At 52.7% G+C, this 11237-nt stretch overlaps 1 protein-coding gene across 1 annotated transcript in view; it reads left to right on the plus strand.

Moving 5' to 3' along the window:
* WSCD2 (WSC domain sialate O sulfotransferase 2) overlaps positions 1-5706 on the plus strand; it is a 50512-nt gene extending 44806 nt beyond the window's left edge. Inside the window, exon 8 of the mRNA XM_004429858.3 lies at positions 5354-5706. Within this exon, the coding sequence (XP_004429915.2) occupies positions 5354-5706 (353 nt within the window). The remainder of the gene's footprint in view (positions 1-5353) is intronic.
* Positions 5707-11237: the final 5531 nt, after the last annotated feature.

Raw genomic sequence — 11237 nt, forward strand, 5'->3', positions numbered from 1 at the left:
AGCAAGACTCCTGGGGCTCAAACCCCAGCTCCACCGCTTCCTGGAAAAGCTCCCTCACCTCCCTGAGCTCAGATTGCTCCATCTATAAAACGGGGATCATAGTTGTGGGGGCTTAAGAGGTTCACCCTTTAGAAACACTCAGCAGATATGACCCATTATGGGAGACCCTCATGTAACTGATATGGGATCAATTGAAGCAGGTTCAAGAGCCCTTTCCTGGGAGTCTGACTCCAGCCCAAGGCCAGTGGCTGAGCGGCCATGAGGTCACCTATGAGGTCTTAAGAGCTTGCTTACAGAGAGCATCATTTCAATAAACCCTCCCAACAGCTCTGGTTTGGGAGGCTCAGAGAGGTTAAGTGACTTGCCCCAGGTCACACAGCTGGGAAGTGACAGTGCTGGTCCCCAAGCACTGAACTTCATTAAGATGACCTGGGTTTGAGATTCGACTCTGACACTTATTAGTAGGGGACAGCTGTGTGGATGAATGTCTCAGCACAGAGTGGCGGCCCAGGGTAGTGGTGAGAGCTTTGAAGTCAGACTCAGCTTCTGCCATCTTGAGTATCTTTAACCCCGTGGGTCTCAAAATCCCATATCCAGTATCACCTGTATCTCCCTCACTGTAATGAGAGTTACATCGATGGGTGTTTTTAACCCGCCACAATTAACCCGGTTTATAGGTGGAACAAGCTAAGCTCAGGGAGGTGAAGGAGTTTTTCCAGGAAGTGGTGAAGCTGGGGTTTGAACCCAGGGAGTCTTGCTCCTGAGCCCAGGCCCTTAACCACTGTCCTATGATAATGGATTAGACAGTGTTGACGGATACAAATCACCCAGCCCAGAGCCCCTGATGCCCAGTAGGTGCTCTGTAAATGTGAGCTCCCCCACCTCATCCAGCCTCCAGGAACCAGGCTGCCCCAGCCGCAAGCCCGGGGGGTGCTTCCCACTCCTCCAGACCCTGCCCCTGGCTCCCAGCTGCCCCAAAGCTCCGCCCCCCGCCCCCCAACCAGACGACCAGAGCCTGGCAGGATGATGCTAACTCAGCAATGCACCAGTCATGCCCCCAACACTGATGTCATTGATAAAGCCCTTGGGCCTGCCTGAACGACTGTGACCCGGGCTCCCAGTTCACTCAAACGGGCCCCTCTGTGCCTCCTCCTGCCTCGCTCCCCATCACAGGGAGGGGCGGAAGCTTGGACAGGTGGTGACATTTGTTCCCTTGTTCCCAGGAGTAGAGGGCTCTGAATGATTTATCTGTAGAGCACTCGAAAGTGAACACTGGTCGGGACCAGGCTGAGAAGTCTGCAGGGACAGATGGCAGGAAATGACCCAGGAGATCACTGAACCTAGTGGTCCTCAGCCCTGGCTGTGCATCAGAAACCCCAGAGGAGTATGGGAAAATCCCAGTGCCCAGGCCACACCCCAGACCATTACTGGAGAGGAGCCTGGGCATCAGTGTGTTTTAAAGCCCCCAGCTGCTTCCAGTGCGCAGGCAGGACTGAGAACCACTGATTCGTTCTGTTTATTAGTGGGGAAACTGAGGCCCAGAGAGAGGCAGGGACCTGCCAAGTGGCAGGACTAGAACCCACTCTCTACGTCCCAGGCATCCTGCTGCCCCTAGTGAAAAGGGAGGGAACTCACTCGGGAAGCTCCTGTGGGACCAGGCACTTAGCATCCATTATCCCATTTAAACCTTCTAATTACTGGAGGAGGTTAGAAAGGCTGCCATAATCATCAGGAGCATTCCATTTTGTGAGAAAACCACCCCGGGAAGGGAGCACGTCAGGTGGCTAAGGCCCCAGGTGTCGACTGAGCTCGGATTCAAACCCAGGCATTAGCTACCAGGCTCTCTCTTCCCTCGAGGTGTCACTGACCTTCTGGTGCATTCGCAGGTTCTCCTTTCCTGGCTTGGCCCCTCCTCTCAGGTTCAGACAATTCTCCTATTTCCCAGGAGCCCCTCGCCTCTTTTGCCTCATTCAAGACAGCTGGGAGCTTTAAAACCAAAGATAAGGGAGGCATCAGAACAGGCTGAGCCAAGAGGCTGCAGGAGGTGGGAGAGAGGGGGTTCCAGCAGACGCATCTCGTATTGGGGGTCTAGGGTCCCCGTATTAGTGCCTTCTCCCGGCACCTGACCCAGGTCTCCATGAGCTCTGGCTGAGAGCCTTCCCGAAGAACCAATCTCCACAGCCCCCGCCAAGCCCATTCCTCTCATTTGCATTAACATCTGGCCCCTGTAGGCACTTGAGTTTGAGATCCTTGCTTTGGGGCCCCTGGACCAGCAGCATCAGCATCACTTGGGAACTGGTTAGAAATGCAAACTCTCAGGCCCCGCCGCAGACCTGCTTCGTCAGAACCCGGGAGGGGGCCCAGCCACCGCGTTCTGGCAATCCTCCAGGTGTTTGCTATGCGCACTCCAGTTTAAAACCCACTGCTTTAAACCCTTGCTGCTCAAGTGTGGCCTGAGGATAGGCAGCGTCGGCGTCCCCTGGGGGAGTTTTAGGAAAGCAGACCTCGGGACCCCCAGGCTCACTGGATCAGAATCTACATCGTAACAAGATTCCCCCAGAAGCCTCGTGAGCACTTTAAAATTTGAGAATCGCTGCTTCAGGACGCCTTGGCCTGGAATGTGAGGGTCACCCCCCCGAGAGCAGAGGTCACCCCGCTGTAGGGCATGTCCACCCCACCCTGCCCACGTCCCCCTACCGGTTCTAGCTGGGTCGTGCATCCTGCAAAATGTCCCCCTCCTGCAGCTTTCGGTTCCATAATGTTAATTTTACAATCTCCCCGGAGTGAGTCCCAAGCAGAGTTTTACGTGATATGATCGCACAGGTGAATTGTCCTGGATCTGGTTAATGAAACAGAGGCTGTGTTTAATGACTCCGTGGGGAGTTAAGGACAGTTAGGCTATTAATCAGGCCCCACTTCCTCCTGTCCACAAGAAGGTGGAGGGGAGAGTGGCCAGCCCATGCCCGGCCAGCCCGTGGGCGTGACCGTCCGGCAGAACCAGGGCCCATTCTGATGATCCACGGCTCAGAGCGCCTTTATTACCCAACTGGAAGGCAGCGTTCAATTACAGAAATCCTGAGCTAATCAAGGGCTTTATTTTCGTTTTTCTTCTTCTTTCCGATGAGGTAATTCAGGAGCTTCAAGTGAGGAATCTTTGCCATAGGAGGGGGAGGGGTGGGCAAACACCACTGCAGAAACAGCCTAGATATCAAAAGTGGTCCCGGAGAGAAGCTCTGGCCGAAATGATGGGGCCTGGGGGGCGTCTCGGAGATGCTGCGGACCAACATCGAGAGTAACATAACATAACATCACAGTAGCCAACATTGATCAAGTGGCTCCCACGTGCCAGTCTGTCTGTCATTGGGAGACTGAGTGCCATCTCCATCTACCTGGGCTCCCGCCACATCAGCGTCTGTTGTCCTGCACCAACAGGGATGCTGTGAGGTGACTCCGGAGTGGGGAAATTCTTTAAAAAAGTAAAACAGACTATACACATGCAAGAATTTTTCTAATCACCCAGATACATCTGGTCTTAACCCATTTTAACAGTGCAAGCCCAATTAGCCAGACACATTGTAAATAATCTATTTTAAGGATAAAAAATATCCTTGTCACCAGCATAACTATTTCCCAAGCAGCCGTGGTGTTCCAGGGGAGCATTGGGGGAGTAGGAGCCTCACCACAGATTCCGACGTATTCTGCAAAGAAAGAGGAGCCCTTTATCACATCGCAACTTGGCGGTTGGGAATTTCAATTTAGTTCAACAACCATTTATTGAGCCCCTGCTGGGTGTAAGGCAGTGGGAGTGAGGCTGCTCGGGCCTGGGAAGGATTGGGACCTGGAATCAGGCAGGCCTGGTCTGGATGGTGCTTCCTGGCTGTGTGACCTTGGGCAAGTCACTTCACCTCTCTGAGCCTCAGTTTCCTCACAGGTGATAAGTGAATGGTAGTCCTTTCCTTTCAGGGTAGTCATTAGGATTAACTGAGATAATGGGTACCCATCACCCAGCAAGGAACGAGGATTAGTTATTAAGAACAAGCTGGGCTTCCCAGCCTAGCTTGGGAGACTCATTGACCCATATTCAATAAGCAGATCCCTCTGGAGGGTGCCGGTGGTGTTGCCCCCATGAGAAGCAGTGGGTCTGGCTTCAGGCTTTCAGAGCGCCTGCCCTGTGATTCTCCAGCTGGGCCTCAGAATTGGGGCTGCAGATCCCTTTCTCTGTTCCCAGCATCCTCCCTGGCCCCCTCTGCAGTGACCTCCGCTTCTCCTTCCATCGGAGTTTCAGCAGCTCCAGGGCTGGCTGGCTCTTTGAGTTCCTCTCCAGGGCTCCCCAAAGAATTTCCCCCATTCTATTGTAGCCTGCCTTTCAAGGCAGATGACCCCAAACACACCCTCCCAATTTTGGTGACAATCCATCTTCCCATTTTACCACGACAAGGTAACAGACAAACAGCAGAAAGAAACAGTACATGATACTTTGATAAAGAGTGAAGAGAGAAAGATGGAACAGAAAGGTGTAAAGATGACAATATAAATAATCCGACTTAAACTGTGCCCTGGCCCACAGTGTACTGGGGAGACAGACAATATACATGGGGGGTCCCGAGGGGCTGTGAAGCCCAGAGAAGGCACCTGCCTGAGACTGGGGAGTCGGGGAAGACAGCATCTTACCTGAGAACAGCATACTCTCAGTAATAGTAATAACCAGTGCTTACTGAGCACCTACTAGGTACAGGGCACCGGGCCACAAACTCTATGTGCTTTTTCCACTTCCTCTGTACAATGGCCGTATTATTATCCTGTGAGTAGATCCTCTTACTACACAGGGCAACTGTTACTACACAGAATAACTATTACCTCACAGGATAACTTGGTAGTTAAAGCTCAGACTTTGAAGCCAGACTGTTTAGATTCAAATTCTGGCTCTGCCAGGAATTAGCTGTGTGACCTTGAGCAAGTTACTTAACCTCTCTGTGCCTCAGTTTCCTTTTCTGTCAAATGGAGATAATGATGATATCTACCTCGTAGGGTTGCTGTGAGGAATAAGTGGAATTAATAGCAATATTAATATGTATTAAAATATAAAAATATAGTAACATATTTATGTATAAGGCTGGGCCTGGCATGTAGTAAAGCACCAGACAAGTGTTATTGTTATCCTAAAGAGAAGGAAGGGCTAAGAATATTCCAGGCGGAAAAGTAGCATTGAGATGGGGGGAATCAGCGGAGTCTGGAGATCTAAAAGGAGTTACTTGTGCTATTATCGTGAGTAATGGCAGCCACTGCAGGCGCCATCTGACCTGCGCCCTTTGAGCCCCTCCCTCTGATTCAGCCCTCCCTCCTCTCTCCGCAGAGTGGCCAGAGTTTGTGAGGAACTATGCCCCGTGGTGGGCCACTCACACGCTGGACTGGCTCCAGTTTGGCAAGAAGGTGCTAGTGGTGCACTTTGAGGACCTGAAGCAGGACCTCTTCTTGCAGCTGGGCCGGATGGTCAGCCTGCTGGGTGTGGCCGTCAGGGAGGACCGGCTGCTCTGCGTGGAGAGCCAGAAGGACGGCAACTTCAAGCGCTCAGGGCTCCGGAAGCTGGAGTATGACCCCTACACGGTGGACATGCAGAAGACCATCTCCGCCTACATCAAGATGGTGGACGCGGCCCTCAAAGGGAGGAACCTCACGGGCGTCCCCGAGGACTACTACCCTAGATGATGCGTCAGGGGGGAGGGGGCTAGGCGTCCTGGCCAAGCAGGCCCTGGGGACTCAAGACCATCTGTCTGTCCTCTCTTTCGTTTGGGGACAATCCCTTTGGCTGCTGTTGGCCTGCAATGAGTTTCCTGCATGACAAAGGAGGCTCAGGGGAAGAGACTGTCCGGGCACTCCCCACCTAGTCACACCCCCTCTTGGAGATGGGGGGCAACTGGTTTGGGGAGTTCCAGCCACATGGACCCTTTCTTTCTCCCATGTCGCTGCCCCCATCACTCTCGGCTCCACTTGTGGGAGGGAGGGCTCATGAGTGTCCTGAACGCATGGGTGCCCCACCACAGGCATCAAGGACCTCCATGCGACAGCTAAAGGGACTGTTGTAAAAAACAGTGGCCCCAGACTCTCTTCCCTTCTGGGCTGAGCATTGAGAGCCTCCCTGTCTCTTCTCCGCCTGGAAGCATGGCGTCAAGGTCCATCCAGGCCACTTCTGATTGAAGAAAGGTTGCTGGGAAGTTTCTCTGTGGCCTTAGGTTTCTGACATTCTGGGTGGAGTGGGGAGGCAATGGTGCTCACGATAGATTAATTGGTACCACCATGTGGGGCCACTGGTATCGTGAGCCCACCCCCAGGTCACACTGCTCCTGAGCAACAATCTGGCTGCCTGTCCACCTCTAGGGCTGGAATTCTGCCCTTTTCCTCCCCCATATATCCAGGTGATGACCTTGGGATCCCTGATGCCACTTCCAGGCTTCCTCAGGCACCCACAGTTATTCCACCAAGATGGCCATGTGCCACGTGCAGAATCTGAGTAAGAAGGAGAGACCCAGTAACACGTCTCTCCACTGTGGGGTCCAACACGTTGATCTTACACTGCCCTCTGACCCTTAGCAGTGGGTCCTTTGCTATCCAGGTGAGAGAGTGAGTAGTCCAAATCAGGTGGAACCACCACCAAAAGAGACCCCCACACCTTCCCAGACTATCAACCTCCCCTGATCGTAGTCCAGTGGGGCAGCTTCCATTGGGGGCCCTTTAAGGAATGGGATGAATGGGATGGCTCTTCCTTTCCACACAAACGCTGCTCCCTTGATGCTGAGACACCAAACCAAAGCATTTCCAAGGATTTCTGAGTCACTGATTATCTATCTTAGAAATCATTGACCCAGGATCCATCTCTTCCCCCACCTGGGATGCCAGTGGCTTCACATCCGGCCCACACCTGCACACCGGCACCATTCCCCACCATGTAGATGCAAAAGCCATAGGTCACAGCTCTTGGCTATTCTGTCTGGAACAGCCCCCCTAAGCAGCCCCTCTGAAGCCTTGGGGTACAGGAAATGCTCATTCCCAAATAGCCAAGAGACTATGGAGAAGGCAAGTGTAAAGAGATATATTTTTTTAAGAGGAATATGACTAATACATTCCGCCCCTTGGAACCTGGCCATGCAAAGAGAAGGGACTAGGGATCAGACCTGTTGTTCTCCTCCCTGATGCCCTCATCTGTAGGATTCGGGCCACCCCAGGGCACAGCCAGGGGGCTCTGAATGTATTTTGTACTGTGTTTCTTTCCCCCGGGCTAGTTTCTAGTCTTCTTTCGTGAAACACTAGCGGGCTGGGCCTCCTCTCCCACTTAGAGGTCAGCTCTCTCTGGGAGCCTCTTGGTCCAGGACCTGGGCCACCTCAGGCCACAAGCCTCTGTCTGAAGATTCCTCAGGTCAACACCATCATTAAAAGCGAGTTTTGTTGATAATTCTACCATGTGGTAGAGTGTTGTGTAAGGCAAGTTCACAAATGGGGTGTTTTTTTTTGGTGTGTGGGGAGGCGGGGAGGAAGGGATTATAGAGTGTTGTGTAAGTGTCCCCGCTTGTGTCTGTGCATGGGCATGGAAGAGGTTATCTATGGGAGGTGTCCCTTTTGTGTATATGTGTGAGCGTGTGTGTGTGAGAGAGAGAGAGTCCCTGAGTGTGGTGTTGTGCACGTGCGTATACAGGAGGAAGCTGGTGGGAGTGCCAGGGCACAGAGAAGGCCCCCTGTCCCTGGTGGGGAGGGGGAGGAGTGTCAGTTTCTGAACCTCCACATACTCCTGAAGGGGGGCCTTGTGTCCCTTCTCCTCACACGACAGAGGGGCTTCTGAGGGGTGCGGTGTCCCAGCCAGTGGTAGGTATGAGGTTTTGTGGATGGTAAGGAGGAGAGGGGTGATAAACAGAGCTGGGTCAGGCAGAGGAAGGGAGAGAGGGGCTTCTCCCCAGCGAGGGGGACGGCTCAGGAGGACTGGGGGGTGGGGGTGGTCTTTCCCCCCATCCTGGATCCTCTGCAGTATGGAAGGGGAAGGAAAGCTCAGAAAGGGGAGTGTGAGGCTGTTCCAGGACCAAGGACAGGATCTTTCTCCTCTAAATGTTCCTGTTGGCTCCAGAAATTCTTCTGTGATGACTCACTGGGCCCCAGGCTAAACTCTGACCCCAATCTCAAGCCAAGCCTGACTTGGTCACAGACTGAGCCCCAGTCCTAGGATCTTGATCCTGGATCACAGCTAAGCCCTAATCCTGATCACAGACTGAGCCCTGATCCTGGATGTATACTGATCCATGATCCTGGTCTCACTCCCACATTGAACCCGGACCCGGGCCACAGTCCCAAATCTGGGTCTACACATGCTGAGTCTTGACCCCGGTCATTGACTGCATTCCAGTCTGGGTCACAGGCTGACCCCTGACCTGTCCCAGAACAAAGGCGGATAGTGTGTCTGGACTGAGCTAGAATCTTGGTCACAGACTGAGCCCTAGTCCCATCTCTGAATGAGTCCTGATCTCAGTCACTCTGAGCCCTGACTTTGGCCTCAGTCTAAGCCAGCCCCTGACCTCAGATCAAGCCTTGACTCTGGTCCCAGGCTGAGCTCTGAACCAATATGCCAATCTCCTTTCACTTCTCTAAATATTATCCCTTTAAGCAAATCCTCCCTGACCAGAAGTGAGGGAAGCCATGGAGCATCCAGCTCCAAGCTCTCCTGGGCTCTCCTCCTCGGATCTCACAGGTTCTGTGCCATATCCTCCTCCCTACCACGCATCACCACGGGGCAGGAGTGAGGGGACCTCACAGCCCTTTAGGCCAGAATTGGGGCTGAGATGGACAGTTTAGCAACCTCTTCTTTGGCCAACCTCTGCCCTTTTATCACACTTCAGCAACCATGTTGAATCAACTTTATATTTCAGACCCAGAAGGAACAAAGGTAGCTTTCATTCATTCATTTCTTCAACAAATCTTTACTGAGCACCTACTGTGTGCCAGGCACCGCTCTATGTTCTAGAGATTTAAAAAGGAACAAAACAGACAACAATCCCCAACCCTACAGAGTTTACATTTGACCAAGTATGGAGCAGGTGCCTGTAAGTGATCAGAAGTCTTTTGGGGAGATGATGGTGGGGCAAAGAAGGAAAAGGACTTGGGGGGCTCCTGACTACCCCATTTTACTGGTGCTCAGAGACTTGTGGTAAGTGGCCCAAGCCACACAGAGATGGACAGCAGAGCCAGGGCCAGCTGGTGCCCTCTCCACAAAGTCCTGTCCACACACAGAGTGACAGTGCCCTTGCACCTGGGGAGGAAGGAAAGCTTTGGATTCCAGTGGTCACACAGTGCAGGGGACACTCCTGGCCTGGAGGCCAGGACACCTGGGCTCTCATGCTGCTGTCACCTCCAGTGCAGTATGGTTCCAGGACTCGAGGAGAATAGGCAGGGCCCAGTGTCTGCTGATGACTGGGATTTCCTCCTGGTTCCTCCAGTAACCCCAGAGGCTGCTGCAAACGTATTCCCTGCAGACAACGTGGGAGGGGGAGGCAAAGGGGATGCTGGGGGCAGGTCCTTGGGGACCCATCTCCTCCCAGAGGCCCAGCCCTCTTCCCTTCCCCTTTCTCTCTTGCATTGGTTTGTTTTCTCCCATGCCTCCCGTTTTCTCACTGTTTTTCTTTACACTGCCTCCTGCTCTCAATTTCCCTCTTTGTCGTCTCTTTTATTTCCTCCAGCTGCTCATTAAACCTCTTTGCTTTCTTGCCTTTCTTCTCTCTCCCTGTCTCTCTCTCTCCCTCTCTTTTTCTCTCCCTCTCTTTCTCTCTCCCTCATTTCATTGTTACCTCTCTTGATTTCCGCTTCTGTTTGAGCAAGCATCTCTCCATCTCTGTCTCTTGGTCTCTGAGCTCTCTGTCTCTCTGCCTGTCTCTTGCTCCTTCCCTCCCTTCCTTCCCACTCCTGTCGTCCTCTCCTGCCTCCTCCTCCTCGTCTTCCTGGAGAGCGGGGGCGACTCAGCAGGATCCAGACACAGTGAGACAAATGCTACCCAGGCCAGTAACCAAGGAAGTGGTTTCCTTAGCAACAGAATCTGCAGGCACGCGCTCCGCTGCCCATCCCTTAGCTATTACAGTAAGTGCCAAGAGGGGGAAGGGGGGCGGCAAGCCGGGAGACAGGGAAGTCGGTAAAGACACTGCTACAGCGATCGTCTTGAGAGAGGACAGTGGTCACAGACCAGCTCAGTGGCTGGCACTTTGGGGACACTCAAAAATAAGAGAGGTGGGGGGCTGTGGGGTCAGTGGCAGGCATATAACACGGAGAGAGCTGAGGGAAGAATCCATGGGACTTGGTGACAGACTGGATGTGGGGAGGGGGAGCTAGCAAACAAGGCAAAGGGACCACCAAGTTTCTGCCTGCACACAGCTCCCAGGAAGTGAAGATCATGGGACAGAGGAGCAGGGGAGGGAGGGAGACTAGATAAGCTAACATAGCTCCCTGTCCCCAAGAGTTCACCGTCTTGTTGGGGTGACATTGAGGGAGGGAGGGTGGAGGCAGACGCAGAAATATCTCATTCAATTCTCCCTACAAATTGGCGACAAGAACACAGGAGACTAAGCACGGCCTTGAGGGTGGTGAGAGGCTCAGAGAAGGTGAGTAATTGCTCGGCTGACACAAAAGTTGGTGACTACACTTGGATTTGAACCTAGGAATGATCCAGAGCCTGTCCCGAAGATGGAAAACAGAAGAGGGTAGACTACGGAGAGACAAACAGAGAGGGAGAGAAAGAGACAGAGAGAGAGAAAAACGGGAAGAGAGAGTTAAATCATTGATTTGGCACTTTTTCCCACCAGGAAAACAAAAATACGTTCAATTTTAGAGAAATGGGAAGTGCGGAGGGAGGAGACAAAAGCGCCCCACAGTATGATAGCTTTTGCAGCTATGAATAACTGTCCCCAGAGAAAACACCTGTCAAGATGCATTCACTCCCGAGGAGACGAATTGTGTCCCCAGCCCAGGTTGATATTTCAACGACTCAGAAGGGGCGACGGGGTGAAGGGCAGAAAGTTACTCAATGTCGTAAAGAAACCTCGCTCGGCTTTTCCCAAAATGCGATAAAACGTGCAGGTGAGGAGAGCTGTAAATCTAGATGATAATAATATCCATCCTCGCAAAAGCAACATGTTTATTTATCATGTTTGCACGTTGACTATTTCCCCTCAAATTTACAGTCCGCAATCTGCCGGCGCGCAGGGGGAGAAACA

Source organism: Ceratotherium simum, chromosome 35 (assembly GCF_057802395.1).
Source record: "Ceratotherium simum simum isolate JZ-2026a chromosome 35, ASM5780239v1, whole genome shotgun sequence".
Taxonomy (NCBI): domain Eukaryota; kingdom Metazoa; phylum Chordata; class Mammalia; order Perissodactyla; family Rhinocerotidae; genus Ceratotherium; species Ceratotherium simum.